General features: G+C 42.2%; 1 protein-coding gene across 1 annotated transcript in view; it reads left to right on the top strand.

Annotated features, from left to right (window-relative positions):
* Window positions 1-18459, top strand: part of LOC120556519 (SH3 and multiple ankyrin repeat domains protein 2-like) — a 287467-nt gene that overhangs the window by 96860 nt on the left and 172148 nt on the right. Inside the window, exons 5-7 of the mRNA XM_039796163.1 lie at window positions 5670-5778; window positions 15362-15513; window positions 16876-17043. Of these exons, the coding sequence (XP_039652097.1) occupies window positions 5670-5778; window positions 15362-15513; window positions 16876-17043 (429 nt within the window). The remainder of the gene's footprint in view (window positions 1-5669; window positions 5779-15361; window positions 15514-16875; window positions 17044-18459) is intronic.

The raw sequence follows: 18459 nt of genomic DNA, 5'->3' as shown, positions 1-18459 counted from the left end.
TATACAGTGCCTTGCGAAAGTATTCGGCCCCCTTGAACGTTTCGACCTTTTGCCACATTTCAGGCCTCAAACATAAAGATATAAAACTGTAATTTTTTGTGAAGAATCAACAACAAGTGGGTCCCAATTATGAAGTGGAACGAAATTCATTGGCTATTTCAAACTTTTTAACAAATAAAAACTGAAAAGTGTGTTCAAAATTATTCAGCCCCTTTACTTTCAGTGCAGCAAACTCTCTCCAGAAGTTCAGTGAGGATCTCTGAATGATCCAATGTTGACCTAAATGACTAATGATGATAAATAGAATCCAGCTGTGTGTAATCAAGTCTCCGTATAAATGCACCTGCTCTGTGATAGTCTCAGAGGTCCGTTTAAAGCGCAGAGAGCATCATGAAGAACAAGGAACACACCAGGCAGGTCCGAGATACTGTTGTGGAGAAGTTTAAAGCCGGATTTGGATACAAAAAGATTTCCCAAGCTTTAAACATCCCAAGGAGCACTGTGCAAGCGATAATATTGAAATGGAAGGAGTATCAGACCACTACAAATCTACGAAGACCCGGCCGTCCCTCTAAACTTTCAGCTCATACAATGAGAAGACTGATCAGAGATGCAGCCAAGAGGCCCATGATCACTCTGGATGAACTGCAGAGACCTACAGCTGAGGTGGTAGACTCTGTCCATAGGACAACAATCAGTCGTATACTGCACAAATCTGGCCTTTATGGAAGAGTGGCAAGAAGAAAGCCATTTCTTAAAGATATCCATAAAAGTGTCGTTTAAAGTTTGCCAAAAGCCACCTGGGAGACACACCAAACATGTGGAAGAAGGTGCTGTGGTCAGATGAAACCAAAATCGAACTTTTTGGCAACAATGCAAAACGTTATGTTTGGCGAAAAGCAACACAGCTCATCACCCTGAACACACCATCCCCACTGTCAAACATGGTGGTGGCAGCATCATGGTTTGGGCCTGCTTTTCTTCAGCAGGGACAGGGAAGATGATTAAAATTGATGGGAAGATGGATGGAGCCAAATACAGGACCATTCTGGAAGAAAACCTGATGGAGTCTGCAAAAGACCTGAGACTGGGACGGAGATTTGTCTTCCAACAAGACAATGATCCAAAACATAAAGCAAAATCTACAATGGAATGGTTCACAAATAAACATATCCAGGTGTTAGAATGGCCAAGTCAAAGTCCAGACCTGAATCCAATCGAGAATCTGTGGAAAGAACTGAAAACTGCTGTTCACAAACGCTCTCCATCCAACCTCAGTGAGCTTGAGCTGTTTTGCAAGGAGGAATGGGCAAAAATGTCAGTCTCGATGTGCAAAACTGATAGAGACATACCCCCCCGCGACTTACAGCTGTAATCGCAGCAAAAGGTGGCGCTACAAAGTATTAACTTAAGGGGGCTGAATAATTTTGCACACCCAATATTTCAGTTTTTATTTGTTTAAAAGGTTTGAAATATCCAATAAATTTCGTTACACTTCATGATTGTGTCCCACTTGTTGTTGATTCTTCACAAAAAATTACAGTTTTATATCTTTATGTTTGAGGCCTGAAATGTGGCAAAAGGTCGAAAAGTTCAAGGGGGCCGAATACTTTCGCAAGGCACTGTATTTAGAGGTTTATGCCTCAACGTAGAGGTCCAGGGTTTTCGACTCCGACCTGTGACGATTTCCTGCATGTCTTCCCCCTCTCTCTCCCCTTTCTCACCTGTCCTGTCCATTAAAGGCGGAAAAGCCCCAAAAAATAATCTTTGAAAAAAAAAGGAAATGTGGCTCTTCCATTATATTTTGTTCTACCACCGAGTCCTTTCCCTTTCTTATTTCTTTGCCTGACTTTTTGGAGCTAATCCTGTTTGCCGACCGTCTGGTGCTCTGTGGTTGGCTCAAGCTCACACAGAGACAGCCAATCAATCGCCAGCCTCCCAACCTGTTTCAGCAACGAGGGAGAGAGCGAGAGGGAGAGGAAGAGGGAGAGAGGTAGAGGGATAGGGCATCATCCTCCAGACTCTGATTCACCAGGCCCATAAAAACACAGGGCCATGTACGTGAACCCTTGACATTTCCAGATATTGAACAGGCAGTGACTCATCATGGTTGATATCGGAACACAAGCACTCAGTAGCTGTGCTCAATCTTGTTTGGTTTCACAGCCAGCCAGTTAAAATCATTTTTTGATGCAGAGAATATAGCTGTTGAACTATTAGGTAGTAAACCAATGAAAACATTAAATATAAAGCAGTGTTTCCTTTAGGATTTTTTTTTGTAGTGGGGGCAAGTCTGTCCGAACAACAACCGTGACGTTTTTGGTGGAGCTGTTCGTTTAATAGTCGACTCGGAAGAAAGCGAACGTTTTGACAAACTACATCAACACACAACAGTATGTGGAGTTAAACTGGACAGGCCCAATAACCTCTGAGTAGTTCTACTTGTTGTTAAATTGCAATGTGAGCGGCAGCCACCGGGGGGTGCATTATGTCGGCAGGATAATTTAAAAGGCAATCGCAACTGCATTTTTTGTACAGCCCTATTTCTAGCACTGTGGTGGCAGAAATTTTGCCATGGTGGGCCATCACTACAAAATCAACATAGGGGAAACACTGTTAAGCTAATACAATCTGATAATAATGTGGGTGTCGATGACTTTTGAAGGCAATTAAAAGGCACCAGTGAATTTCCGAGCAGATTCACATGACCGGGATCAGGACCGATACAGGGATTTTTGATGGATTGCTCTGGGCTCCAAATATCTTGATCCATATTCAACAGGGGCGAAGCCACGTGTTGTAAACATTCAGGGCTTAGCCGGGGCTCGAGTTTCACTTGAATGCACAGTGAGCCTACAGGGTGTAATTGAATGCATCAATAAGTCCTGTCTGTGTTGTTTCTCCAGCAGTGTCCAGAGTGTCTTAAAGGTCCCATGACATGGTGCTCTTTGGATGCTTTTATATAGACCTTAGTGGTCCCCTATTACTGTATCTGAAGTCTCTTTTATATAGACCTTAGTGGTCCCCTAATACTGTATCTGAAGTCTCTTTTATAAAGACCTTAGTGGTCCCCTAATACTGTATCTGAAGTCTCTTTTATATAGACCTTAGTGGTCCCCTAATACTGTATCTGAAGTCTCTTTTATATAGACCTTAGTGGTCCCCTAATACTGTATCTGAAGTCTCTTTTATATAGACCTTAGTGGTCCCCTAATACTGTATCTGAAGTCTCTTTTATATAGACCTTAGTGGTCCCCTAATACTGTATGTGACTTCTCTTTTATATAGACCTTAGTGGTCCCCGAATACTGTATCTGAAGTCTCTTTTATATAGACCTTAGTGGTCCCCTAATACTGTATCTGACTTCTCTTTTATATAGACCTTAGTGGTCCCCTAATACTGTATCTGAAGTCTCTTTTATATAGACCTTAGTGGTCCCCTAATACTGTATCTGAAGTCTCTTTTATATAGACCTTAGTGGTCCCCTAATACTGTATCTGAAGTCTCTTTTATATAGACCTTAGTGGTCCCCTAATACTGTATCTGAAGTCTCTTTTATATAGACCTTAGTGGTCCCCTAATACTGTATCTGAAGTCTCTTTTATATAGACCTTAGTGGTCCCCTAATACTGTATCTGAAGTCTCTTTTATATAGACCTTAGTGGTCCCCTAATACTGTATCTGACTTCTCTTTTATATAGACCTTAGTGGCCCCCTAATACTGTATCTGAAGTCTCTTTTATATAGACCTTAGTGGTCCCCTAATACTGTATCTGAAGTCTCTTTTATATAGGCCTTAGTGGTCCCCTAATACTGTATCTGAAGTCTCTTTTATATAGGCCTTAGTGGTCCCCTAATACTGTATCTGAAGTCTCTTTTATATAGGCCTTAGTGGTCCCCTAATACTGTATCTGAAGTCTCTTTTATATAGACCTTAGTGGTCCCCTAATACTGTATCTCAAGTCTCTTTTATATAGACCTTAGTGGTCCCCTAATACTGTATCTGAAGTCTCTTATATAGACCTTAGTGGTCCCCTAATACTGTATCTGACTTCTCTTTTATATAGACCTTAGTGGTCCCCTAATACTGTATCTGAAGTCTCTTTTATATAGACCTTAGTGGTCCCCTAATACTGTATCTCAAGTCTCTTTTTCATTCAAATTCAGCCTTGGTCCAGAATTACAGCCACTAGAGCCTGTCCCACAATGAGCTTTCCTTAGTATGTGCCATTTTTGTGTCTGTAGCTATTGAGGAGGAGGGGGGGGGGACCTCATAAGGAGAAGATTCCAGATCGGCCCATCTGAGCTTTCATTTTCTCAAAGGCAGAGCAGGATACCCAGGGCTCGGTTTATACCTATCACCATTTCTAGCCACTGGGGGACCATAGGCAGGCTGGGGGAACTCATATTAATGTTAAAACACCTCATAAAGTGAAATGTTAATGCCATGGGACCTTTAAAGGTCAGCTAGTCTCCTCTGTGTCTTTAGCTGCAGACTGTTGGACGTCCCGGTGTTGGAATCCTTTCCAGTGAAAAACAGCCACACATTAGACCGTTTAGCTGTCAGCATTTTAACTGTGTTTAATCCAGCTACTAGCTAACGGTAGGCTAACGTTACCTGCTGCCAAGAGTAATGTTAACTAGCGTCACATGCAGCGATGCTTCCGTTGCCTGTAAAGTCCGTTTCGGAGAACCAGAGAGCAGCGCACCGAAAACTGCGTTGTACCCAACCCCTAGACATGACACGCAAGATGTCCTTAAGAGTGATATGCTACTTAAACGCCTTCCCATGAGATCACGTTGGATACTCCAGAAAGCAAGGGATGTCTCCAACTGATATGCAGGATCGGAATAGAGCCCAGGCAGGCATATTTTTCTTTCTTTTTGTAGGTATTTGCTAAATTACGCCTGATCCATTTTTGATTATTTGTTTCTGCGAGACTGCTCGCTGTCACAAATGCACTAATTGAGTACTGGACAGCTCTATATGGTTGGAAAAAATGTAAATTATAATAAGAAATTAAATCTTCTCCTGTGTATGGGCTGAGGATTCGGATCTGGGGCGACAAGATATGAGGGACATCCATACTCCCACTCCGCGTCCCTCCCTTTTTACTCTTCATTTATTCCTGTGCTTCTCTTCTCAGTCTATTCTTTTATTGCTACCCATTGTCTTTTTCTTCTTCTGCTTTCTCACTCTTCATTCCTCATTTTCTCCTCTCCTTTGGGGAGCTGCTCTCTTATCTATTTTTATCATGCGGCCTGGAAAGAAAGCAGACAGGAACAGAACAGAATGGAGCAGCCATTCCACTCCCCAACAATCGACACGCTCTGAATTCGGTCATCTTCTCTTCCTCTGCTTCCTGGTTTCACTCGCCTTTTATTCTACCTTACATTCCTCCATCTTTAACGGTGACTCTCCCTCAGTTTCACACTGTATTGCTAAACGCTTCCACTTTTCACTCTCAGTTGTGTTTGACCCCTCTACACCTTCCTCTATCTCAACTTCTATTTCAGTCTTTTGACATCTCTGATCCTCTATCCTGCCTTTCTCTCTCTCTCTCTCTCTCTCTCTCTCTCTCTCTCTCTCTCTCTCTCTCTCACACCCACCACCATTTGTTCTTTCTTCTCACTGTAATAAAGCTCTCTCTCTTCTCTGGTTGTGCAGGCCAATCTGAGGAAGTTCATGGACCTCATCCAGCATAATCAGGTGGACAAAGTGTCTAAGATGTTGGAGAGAGGCTTCGACCCCAACTACCATGACAGTGAGACCGGTGGTAAGGCAGAACTCTGCATACAAGCATATACACCAAACACACAAAGACTTCAGATGTAAAACTGAATATCAATGGCACATGGTTTGTGAGGGTGAGCAGTGTGCCCTGTTAGTAGTCTTTGGTACTTCCTTCTTCTGTTCTTGGCTGGCTGGTAGCAACCGGGGCTTATCAATTAAACTCAGCGTTAATAAGAAGATTGAGTCGAGCTGATGAGAGACTCTTGACGCGGAATCAGTGATGTTGTGTGTAGCTCTCGACACTGAAGAGCCATTAGATTATTGAGCACTTTTCTGTGGCCTTGAAGCCAGAACGCATTTTATTGCCAGCTTTTCGACCAACCACTAATAACAAAAACTTGAACGAGACACCATCAACAGCCGAAGATGAGGCTGGTCTCTTGTGTGGAGCTGCTGACTGAGTTAGCCGACGGAGTTAGCTGAGGTCGCGGTTCCAGGTAAGCCCCACTCAAAGCACTGCCAGCCAACCTTCCCTTTACTAGCACAACTTATGTTAGGGAATGAATTATTATCCTTAGACACCTTAAAGCTTTAGGGCGTAACTTTTTGATATTAATGAACGTCCGTTACGTTCAAGCCGTTGCCAAATGAGTTGCTACAAAGTTAATTAAGACTATCAGCTCCACACAACTCTCTCTGTATCTCTCAGTAGGACTATGGTCAGAAGATTGTGGCGTCCGGTGACTTTCCCGCGCAGAAACTGGAGTAATAATGGAGTAAAGATAATGACCTCTTCTGAAGAGTCCATCATGTTTTTTAAATCCTCCGCGTCCTCCTTGGCTACTAGCAGCTGTGTGGAAGGGGGTAGGGGGGGGCTTGTATAATGTGGACGCGCCAACAGTGTTGTTGTCATTACTTATAATTCCTCAATGGGGCGACAGAGACTACGGACTATAGCTTTAAGAGCGGTTTTGAGTCACCTTAACAACTTCCAAAAAATAAAAAGTACTGTAATTAAATTTGAGTTTGTACTTGTGTGTATACCCTAGGGCTGTCCTTGATTAAAGAAATTCTTCGTTGAAGAACACATATAGGATTTTGTCGACTAATTGAATAGTTGATTTAATCAACAGATCTGAAAAAAAGGAGTTCCTCCACAAAGAATCATGCAAACGCACCAATTTAAATCTTGTGTTTACCAGAGATGTGCTCATAACGTATTTGTCATGTCCTTCAGCATGAAATAAAGCATACAAACAGTCTAAGTGACTAAAGAGATCGATCTAAGATGGGATACCCGCATGTGTTCTTCCAAAACGGATACATATTTTTCCATTTTCCTTCAATTACCATTAACAAAACTTCCTTCCACCTGCTTTTGGACAGACACAGAACACATGCATGAGCTCTCCGTTCTATCAGCCTACCGTTGAGAAAGATGATTGTGTTCCTCCTGATGGAAATATTTCCTGTTTAACTAGCAATAATATCCGATGTTAACCATGTGCCCCAGAGCAAATCAAGTCAAGTGTACACATGAGTGGATGTGCATGTTTGGAGATAATAAATTCTTATTCTTGCCGGGTTGCAGTCTCCCCAGACACTGGACTCTCTGCCTACAACTGGGCCTGGGAGGCCTTGTAACTATTATCCTAGCCTATAGCGTTGCACGGAAAACACCTGCTCACTTTGTGTTCATGGAACATTTGTGAGCTGTGCTGAGAACACATTGACATTAGGACACAGCTCATTACTCGCAGCTCTGGTTGCTCAATTCTTTGGCTACAACAGCTCTATTTACTCCGTTTGCAGTGGGCTGACTGAACACACACATCCCTGCAGGAATATCTTGTACACAACTCGCATGCTCACACCTGGAAGATACTCACACAAACAAAAGCCTTCACTGCGGCCCACAGGGCAACAAACAGTGGTATATTTTTGAGTGCACATCAGTGGTATTTAGCAGGGCTTTTTATATTTGGCAACAAAGCCAAACATGTTTCCACTGCTGCCTTCAACTAGGGCTGGAATTTAAACAGGCTGTTGGCTCCCTCTGTTTTAAAGTGTTAATTCACCCAAATTACAAAAAAATATATTCACACTTACACATTTTTGGTATCAGGCCATGCTACCAGTCTGGTATTATCAGTTTATGTGCCCAGGAATGCGATATCTGCCTCTTAAACAACTGCTAAAGAGAGAATTTAAATTTTACTTAGAGGAGAGAATGATATTAGATCTTAGAATACATGTAAGATCAATTGATGAGTTGTCAATTGAGTTGTCTATTAAATCAATCGCCAACTATTTTGTTAATCGGTTTGAATCATTTTGTCATATTTGTTAAAAATAAACAAAAAAATAATATGTTCTGATTCCAGCTTCTTAAATGTGAATATGTTCTAGGTCTATGTTCAAGGACCCCTGGGGGTCCCCATTTTAAATTCAATATAATACAATTTAATTTATAGTGTCAAATCACAACAGGAATTATCTCAGGACAAATTTACAGATAGAGTAGTTCTAGACCACACTCTATAATTTCACCCCAAGAGCAAAAATTTGGTGCGACAGTGGCGAGGAAAACGTCCCATTAACAGGCAGAAACCTCAGACGGACTCAGGCTCTTAGTCCCACTTTGGAAAACACTATGTCGTGGAATAGACCCTGAACGTGCGATCGTGGATCACCTGGCCATTCCTAGCCTTTAAATGCTTCGCACTGTCTTTAAGGAAAAAATTGGGATTCATAATAGTCTCGCTTTGCCAGTCCTTCCTCCATAGCGCTGTGGAGGGTTTATTGGGATTTCTTTAAACCAATCACAATTTTCTCGGCTGGCGCTAAGACCCGACACAATGACGGTGCCTCTGCAAAATAGTCTCGGGAAGGAAGTTGTTTTGGTGGAACATGTGGACGTTCAAAAGTTGTTTTAGTCGAGCAACAGAAAACTCAGATTGGACAGATAGTCTAGCTAGCTGTCTGGATTTACCCTGCAGAGATCTGAGGAGCAGTTAACCATAGTCCTCACAAATCCACCGGAGTTTAAAATGCCAACATAAAGAAAGCAGAGGCTGACGGACAGCCGGCCGAAAAAGAGGGACATCTGGTGGAATTTTCCAGCAGCACCTGTAAAATCCATGAAGTGGAATGTCATTGATATCGACTATATTAATAATAATGCTTCAGCAATCCATAGGAAACTCTCAAGACTTGTGGTTAAAACACCGCAGGCAGGACGAGTAGGGAAGCGACGCCGACTTGAGCGTACGTTCTGCGTGTGCGCGAGACGTAATACGTCTCCATAACAGTAGGCGGCGCTAATCTGTATTGTCGCCCAAAAAATGAAAATCGGCAGCTGATTGGACGAATGCGTCATGTGGGTCTGGCTTCTCCCGAATTTCCTAATGGCGGCTCGTTCGGAATACGATCTCATATTTTACGAAAATAGTTCACCGAAACGTGTTTCTGAAAACATTTTTAAGCGAGAAACAGGCCGTGCAGTTGCTGAATCTGTCTTCATTTCAGATCGACAAAGGTCAGTTTATAAGATTTTCGTCAGATTTTGAGAGGCGTTGTCACACTCATCCCGCTCGTCATTTCCGGGTTAGCACTCCACCAATCAGATTAGTCATTGAGTCCGATTCAACAAGTAAAATCGGCCCAAATGAAGGCCAATGAAGGCCCTCTGACGGATGACGGCACGGAACACACCGAACAGACTCGAGTCACCGACCTCGCCAGACTGTCCGACGGCCGATTATCGGCTCTGTGTGTCCGGGCCTTAAAGCGCCCATATTATACTCATTTTCAGGTTCATAATTGTATTTTAAGGTTGTACCAGAATAGGTTTACATGGTTTAATTTTCAAAAAACACCATATTTTTGTTGTACTGCACAGCTCTCTCTCACTGCTGCAGATCCTCTTTTCACCTGGTTTCTGTTTTAGCTACAGAGTGAGACCTCTTTTCATCTTCTTCTTCACTACTATCTTTGATTGCACTCGCACATGCTCAGTAGTTCAGATGTAGAGCATGTCAGCTAGCTAACTCTAGAGACAGTAAAAGAAAGGCTGTTTCTCCAACTTTGGTCAGTTACAAGGCAGGATTAGCTGGGAGAATTCTAAATGAGGGTGCACATGTAAGTAGTTCTTTTGGAGATTATGGTGAATTTGTGTGTTGTAGCTACGAGCTAACGGTTGTGGTTAGCCAGCTCATTTCGGACTGTGACGTCACGATTTTGACCAACTCACCAGGAGACTGAAGGCAGGACAGATTCAGAAACCGTATCTCACTCAAAACAGCATGGAAGGATTTTTTTCAAAGTTTGTATGTGTGTGGAAGCACCAGAGACACAAAAGAACACCCCAAATCCCAGAAAAAGTGATTTTTTCATAATATGGGCACTTTAAGAGCTTCTGGATTTCTCGTATTAGTGAGATCCACACAAGGTTCAGCTGAACTGACACATGGGGACCTTAATCAGCCACTGAGGAACCCTGAACAGCACTGTGTGAGAAAGTAAGAATGTCAAGGTCATTTATATATCACCACAGACACAGACAGTCACAAAGTGCTTCACAGGCCAAATAAATAAATACATTAACACAAAACGATAATCGAAGAGCACAATAAATCACAGTAAATCATACTAAAACACAAAAGCATAAGATACATAGTAACAACAGTGTTGTTAAACGCAAAGTCTTTAGCTGCTTTTTAAAGGTTTCAACAGAGGCCGTCAGTCTTAAAACATGAGGCAAGGCGTTCCACAGTCTAGGAGCGATGGTCACCTGTAGTGTGAGAAGGCTGGTCTTTCTTTAGAAAGAACAAATTAAATAAACCTTTCTGGAAATTGTCCTTTTAGTACAACTGTTTGTTTTTTGCTTGCTGTGTTAAGAGAAGGGAATTACCACTGCCGGAATTCAAAATAAATTTTACCACTCATCTAAAGTAGCCTGTATTTAAAAGCTCATTACAATCATTTGGTAAGCAGCGCTTGTTTACCTGAGTATTAAGGTTTACAAGTATGTTTATTTATGATCGTTTAATGAATATGTCAAGGGTATCTCAGCAGTGCAGGTGCTCTTAACGCAGCCAGGGTTGAGTGGATGGAGATTGGCCAGAAAAATACTGGTCTATTGAGGCAAATAAAGGTAGAGGAGAAAGGGTTATTAAGCAGAGAATTGAGGTTATCTTAATGGGCTTTGAGAGCTGTTGTTAAATGAATGCCTTATTGCTGAAGAGAAAAGGCTTTTCTGCAGATGAGGACTCTTGTTACTCAGATATTGATGTCGTCCGGCAAAAGCTCTTCATTGTGATTAACAATATGACCGCACTCCTCTCTCTTCCGTTTGCTCATGTCTGCACACAGTCAGCACAGATGGAGGAATTGAGGCTCATTTCCATCCCTTTCAGAAGAAGCCACTCGCTGTCATTCATACGCAAACAATGTGACAAAATCACCATTGAATATTGCCCATGCTGTCACAACAAACATGGAGATTTAATTTCCTTTTGGTATATGTTCTCTAAAAATAATGGACGAAGTGAGTGGACGAAAAGTGAAGCCAATGCTGAAGCTCCTTAAGGCTGCGTTCTCTAACGTCCAGCAGGGGGCGACTCCACTGGCTCCAAAAAGAAGTCTGTTTCTATAGAAGTCTATGAAACAATGAGCCTACTTCTCACTTGATTTATTACCTCAGTAAACATTTTCATAATGAGTTTATGGTCGCTAGTTTCAAGTCTTCTTCAATACAGCATGATGTTCATTTAGTAAATGATGGTCCCATTTATTTTAAAATAGACGATAAAGCAGGGGATGCTTTAGGACCTGTTGATCAGGACAGAGGCTTAGCAATGCTAACCATGCTAACACTGTGGACACTAAAATAGACCTCAACTTGTTTTTGGATGTTGTCCATGTTTTCTTCTTATACTTTGACCCTCTCACTGTGTTTTCACTTCATCAAAGTTAATTGGAACATTTTGGTCGCCTAAAATGTCTTGTTCTGCAACCTAGCAGCTAGCTAGCTACCACTAGCGTCAGCTGGTAACTTACGGGAAAGTTTGCAGATGTTCTGTGTTTTACTCTTGTCAAAAATCGTCACGTTCGGTTTCGAAAAACCAAGACGGCGACAGCTGAATTGCCGAACTTCAAAACGGCAGTCCACAAACCAGTGGGTGACGTAACAGATGCTACATCCACTATTTTTAGTCTGTGGTTGAATCCCTGTTTTACTGTTCTCAGTCAATCTTCTCACATCCACAAGAGGGAGTTTTCAAATTAAATAAACAATGAAGAAATTGCCAAAATACAAATTTAATACCCTTGCGAGTGTCTACATGCAGCCCACGAGAAGCTCCATCTGTAGCTGAAGCTGTAGCACACAACCTGCGAGTATTAAACGTAAATACGTTGATTTCTTGTATACTGTGAAAACAATTCTGTATAGTAGGACATAGTGAAATCAGGACACATCAATTGTCTCTGAGTGCCTTGTTTTGAGGACCTCATTTAGACTGACATTTCCAATGACGTCTTAATCACAGCAAAGTGTTTGTATTACGCTAATTAGCTGTGACAGACAATTGACCTGCTTTAATCCGCCTTGATAACATCAGTGCAAAAGAAGTAACAACAACCTGAACAGTGACGTGTACTGAAAAGAAAACCTGTGAAATCCCATATAAAGAGCAGAATGGTGTGCTTAAGATTTCTTTTTCTGTTACATACTCATTCTTTATCTGACTTCATTCCTGCTGGGCAGGCTACAGCTTCGTCTCGAGGCCTACGCCATTCATCATTCACAGTCACGCTTTATTTGGAGCAGTTTATTTTGAATTCTGGAGCTCCGTTTGGCAGGCGAGTACTGCGTCATTCAAACTTGAATGCCGACCACTTACCTGTGGCGAAGAGACTGAAAATGAGTCTCAGGCCTCCTTCAAGTGAAGGAAAAGACCTCAAAATAGATCTTTTTTTGATAAAGTACATGATGCAGTTTGGAGTCATGTGTAGGAGCCATTTCATTGGCAACCAGTGTGTGACGCTGGGGATAGCCAAAGTCTGGACTAATTGCAACAGGTCAACATATTTTTGACCGTGGTAAGGCAGTAAGGCGGAAAGTAGAACAGTGGAAACCGTAGAACGTGCTTTTTGAGTTAATTTGTTAGATTTGTTTTGTTATCATGTAAAAATTTGTCTCGCATTGTCCACACAGCATTCCTGGATGGGAGAAAAACCTGCTCTGGTTTATTGGCATTTCTTTAAACTCAAGTCTTGTTGGCTAAGCCCTGCAAGCCCCAGAAAAGACCGGGCCCTCTGCAAAAAGCCTCGGGGGGGGAGTTTTTTTTTGTGGGGGGTTTTTTCGTTAAAAGTAGTTTTAGTCGTGCAACAGAAAACTCCGACTGGACAGATAGTCTAGCTAGCTGTCTGGATTTACCTTGCAGAGATCTGAGGAGCAGTTAACTATAGTCCTCAGAAACCCACCGGAGGTTAGAACGCCAACACAGAGGAAGAGGAAGGGGACGGACATCCGGCCGAAAATGAGGGACTCATTGCGGAATTTCTGGCGGCTGCTGAATAATCCCGGAAATGAAACGTCTTCGATATAGACTATGTACGAATAAATGGATTGACATATCTAACTTAAATTGGTGGATTTTTGACAATTATTTGAGTGACAGTAGTTTTTGAAGCACGCCATCCACAGTACACCGGAGTCACGCGTACATTACCGACCAGAAGAAAAAACAAATGTGCGTCATCATGTTTGGAAATTCAGCTTGACAAAATGGCCATGAGCTAGATATAATCTGGCCCTTTGCGCTTTTCACTAGACTTTGCATAAATACTCGCAACAACAATAAATAACTTTTGAAAATAACTACAGCCGGGTTAGCATAGCAGAAGTCTATCCTGAGCCGAGGCTACAGAAAACTGAATTTGTCAGATTCATGTCGATGTTCTCCATATACTGTAGCACAAAATCACAATCACAAGTTTGGAATTTAGCATACGGCAGCCTCAAGATGCCATCCCTAGACCCTCAATTTTGGTTAATTAACTCTCAAAAATGTCCTCCTGATGGGTAAAAACTGTACTTTACCAGTAATTGTTCAGTGTGAACTTAAACCAAACAAATGGAAAAATGTGAGCACACTTTTCTTTCTTTTCCCTGTTGGTTTGTACCAAAGAAAACAAACCGTGTCATCACGCGCTCTGTATCAGTCCCTGGAGTCGTCTGCATACTGCTCTTACTGTGATTCAGATCACTGTCTAGTCGGAGTATGTTTATGAGCTTGTGAATCCCTGTTAGAAACAAATAAAAAAAATTTTTTAGCTCCTGTTGGGAAATAACACATTTCTTAAACTATCTAAAGCAACCCTGCTGGATATATTTTAATCATCTGGGTTCTGCTGGGTATGGTTCTTGTTCTTTACCTGCTCTATAGTGGAGCTCAGCAGTGACTGCCCACTTTTTGAATGGCTCTGGTTCCAGAAGTGATTTCACCCGTTCAGTATCTCCATTGAAGTTTCATTATATGCTTATATGAAAGAGTTTTTAAGCCTAGGACAAATAGGGCTGGGTAACGAGTTCAATACTTTTTAGGCACCGACCGAATTGCTTCTAAAGTATCGAGTATCGAAGAATGCCTCGTCATTCAATACCCAATTTCAGTAGAGCTCTACAGTGTGGTTCCAGAAGTAAAAATGCCATTGATTTTCTCCATAAGGATTCTGATTATCAGCCATAATGTCTAAACCATCCAAGGTATACTGACCACAAGCTACGTGGTTGTGAAACGACCTGTAGAAGCTAGGAGTCTGTATGAAATCAACCTTGAAGAAAAACATGTTTTATCCGCGTTCTTATGGAGAAGAACTACACTACCCACAATCCTAAGAGTAACAGCAACATTTCTGATCCTAAGAGTAACAGCAACGTCTCTGATAGGTCCAACTCGATGTTACCATAGAACGGCTAGGGTGACCTTCTACCATTGAAGTCAATGTTGGTTACACGGTCTTGTACCTTTTGCCTTTTTCACCGGTTTCAAAATGTTCTTTTGCGCCGAATCTTTTCTGCTCACTATTCATCTCATAGCTTTGTTCCTTGGGTATCGGTCAAACAAACCACACAGCTCTCGGTCAGTCTACCTGGGTTGGTTTTCCGGGGGTATAAAACTGTAATGGTCCCACTGAAAATGAGAATCACATCTAGGGCCAGACATGTAGTTTGACACGCTTCTTTTTAATCGGAAAAAGTCAAATATCTTTGACTGTTGCTTTCTCACTTACATTTGGTCATAAAGCCCTAAAAAAGTTCCTCAGCCATCATAGAATTTCAAACAAATCAACAACTTTTCAAAAGCGAACGTAAATCTGCCAAATTCTGCTTTAAGTGCTGCTTATTGCAGTTTGAAAAACAGTTGCCTGACGCACAACTAGGCGGGCCAAAACCTATTGTGAACCGGAACTATTATGCGGGTGGGATCAAAATTTGCGAGGGACCGGATTTGACACGTGGCTTAGACATTATGGCTATTAATCAAAATCCTCACAGAGAAAATGAACGGGACTTTCACTTTAACAAACAATTTTGTTTGTGTGACTTGTTTTTCCAGAGAGTCCTCTGACATTTGCTGCTCACCTGGACAACGTGGTGGAGTTGATCAAGGTGCTGAAGACGGGCGGAGCTCACCTGGACTTCAGAGCCAAAGACGGCACGACTTCCCTCCACAAAGCCGCGCGCTCCAGGAACCTCGGTTCACTCACGGTAAAGACAAGAGCTCTCCTCCGTTCTCTTCTCGCCACGCCTGCTTAAGGCTGCTACATGTAACGAGTGAAGAACGGAAGAGATGGGAGATCTTCTTGGATCCAGCGTTAGTGATCGAAAGACGGTGCTATTTGGTAGGGGGCATGAAGAAATCCAACAGGCATCAGGGAAGAACCCAAGGCACTCGTCTATAAGAGAAATTATTTAAAATGCCTTTAATACATTAGGCACATTCTTATTCTATTAAGGAACCCATCGCTCTCTCACTCGCTCTACCACACACACGCCAAGAGGGCTTGGTATCATTAAAAAAAAAAGGTATACCGGTACCTATACCAATACTGTGACTTTGATACCGGTTCCTAAACGATACTTTTTTCTATATATTTTATAAATCAAAAAGAAATTAAGACATTACACATTTAGGCACAAATCTTTATACCTGTACAGCATAGTATCACGATATGTTCCCTGGCAAAACGTTATCGATACACGGATGCCAATCGATCTTTTATTACATAAATCGCGCATGAGAATTTAACTTTTTGGTACTAGAATAATATCATTAGTTTTTTCAGGCCACGTTGAGTGAGATGAACACAGAACAATTTCTCCTTTTAGATAAAACCAGATGGGACAAAGGTTTTCCCTTTGGGGACATCAATTGAAGTTGGAAAAATGGCATTAAATTGTAATATACCGCAGGATATCACAATATGTTTGTATCATGATAATATGGTATCGGGGGGGGGGGGTCTCTGGTGATTCCCAGCCCTAATATGCCGTCCGTCAGTCCCTCCCGAGGAGCTGAGACGAGCAATATCACATTAATCTTTAAAATCAATCTTACAGTGCACTTTTATGAACCTTATAATTAAAAAATAATAAAAAATTAAATAATAATTGTTTTTTTTCTATTGCTTTATCTTCAATAAAATATCAAAGCTTATAAAACTTTAAAACAAAAGTGTGATGAGCTTTGATATTTTATGCATTGTATAACCCGCCTTGCTTAATAATGTTTTTGACCTTTCATCCCCCCCTCCTATCTCTCTTTTTTTTTTTTTTTTCTCTCTCTCTCTCCCTCTTGTTTTTATTGTTTTTTATTGTTTTTTAATTGTTTTTATTGTTTTTTTATTGTTTTTATTGTTTATATTTATTATGCACTGGCCAAAGCAGCACTGCAATATCGTTGTATACCTGATGTGCAATCACAATAAAGATTCTTATCTTAACTTATCTATCTTATCTCTCTCTCTCACACACACACACACACACACACTTTCGCACACACTCACACACACTCTTGCACACACACACACACACACACACACACACACACACACACACACACACACACAGACCCTGCTGGAGTTGGGAGCTTCTCCGGACTACAAGGACAGCCGTGGTCTGACTCCTCTGTATCACAGCGTGATGGTGGGGGGGGACCCGGGCTGCTGCGAGCTCCTGCTCAACCACCACGCCTCCGTCTGCTGCCAGGACGAGAACGGCTGGCATGAAGTTCACCAGGTAAACACACACACACACACACACACACACACACACAGACAGACACATCACTAGGGCTGGATTTGAATATCGAGTATTCGGATAATCGTTCGTTGGATAGGTATTTCGATTTTCAATTTTGGGATTTTAATATTTGTTTTATGGTTTAGTTTTTCCTTTAATACTGTAACAAAGTTGAGATGGATTCAAACAGGTTTTTTTTACATTATTTTTGGGGCTTTTTTGGCCTTTATTCGATAGGACAGCTGAAGACAGGGAAGGGCGGAGAGAGACAGGGATGACATGCAGAGAAGGACTGAGCCTTAGTACATCGGGCCATCAGACTTGTCGGTGTGTTTTGAGTCGGTGGGCCCAGGAGTTTGTGTAACAGCTGACTGTTTCCTCAGTCCCTCCGTCTCTTTTCGTCCTCTCTTTCTCCGTGAAATGAAGCCGTCTTCAAGTGCGCTCGGAAATGTCGAGATCTGTAAACGATCTGACGGAAAACGGTAATATAAATGTGCTACATTTGAGGAGTTAAATAACACAACAGGAAGTCACACAAATAAGCCATTAACACTCCAAAAACCCTTGCGGTGATTGCTTTTGTTGGTCTGAACATGCCCTGAGTCCTGATCAGCCGCATTCTCCGATTATTCGCCTCGTAGTCTATATCGATGACCTTTTTATTTCCGGGAGTGTTCAGCTGCCACCGGAAATTCCGCCGGATGTCCGTCCCCTTCCTCTTCCTCTGTGTTGGCGTTCTAACCTCCGGTGGATTTGTGAGGACTATGGTTAACTGCTCCTCAGATCTCTGCAGGGTAAATCCAGACAGCTAGCTAGACTATCTGTCCAATCGGAGTTTTCTGTCGCACGACTAAAACTACTTTTGAACGTACACACGTTCCACCAAAACAAGTTTAGCGCCGCCAAAGACAATTGTGATTGGTTTAAAGAAATGTCAATAAACCAGAGCACGTTTCTCTCCCATCCCAGAATGCTGTGTGGACTAGCCAGACCCTCCTCCGCAGCGCTGTGGAGGAAGTTCTGGCAATACATATACTACATATACCTACATATCACTAGATTTGCCAGGCACGCGCGCACCCACCCACACACACACACACCACACACACACACAGGCTGTTTGGTTACTTGGACCAGCTGGTATTGGGGAAAGCATTGCTAAAACACACACAGCAGCCCCCCGGCTGTCTCGGCAGCTGTTACCCGTTGAGGTAGATCAAGCCGTTTAAGGAGAGCCACCCTGCAGCAGTGACAAACTGTGAGCGTCTCCACACAGTGTTGTGTGTATTTGCGTGTGTTCGAGCCCATCGGCTTCATCGCATTGCTCATATCTCTCTCGCTGATGAGTTGCCAAATCTCTGCCTCCCCCCCCCCCATCTGTCCCGCTTCAGACTCGATAACAATCAGCTGTCA

This window comes from Perca fluviatilis, chromosome 3 (assembly GCF_010015445.1).
Source record: "Perca fluviatilis chromosome 3, GENO_Pfluv_1.0, whole genome shotgun sequence".
Taxonomy (NCBI): domain Eukaryota; kingdom Metazoa; phylum Chordata; class Actinopteri; order Perciformes; family Percidae; genus Perca; species Perca fluviatilis.
Note: the sequence above shows the minus strand (reverse complement) of the source record. Positions and strands in the feature narration are given on the sequence as shown.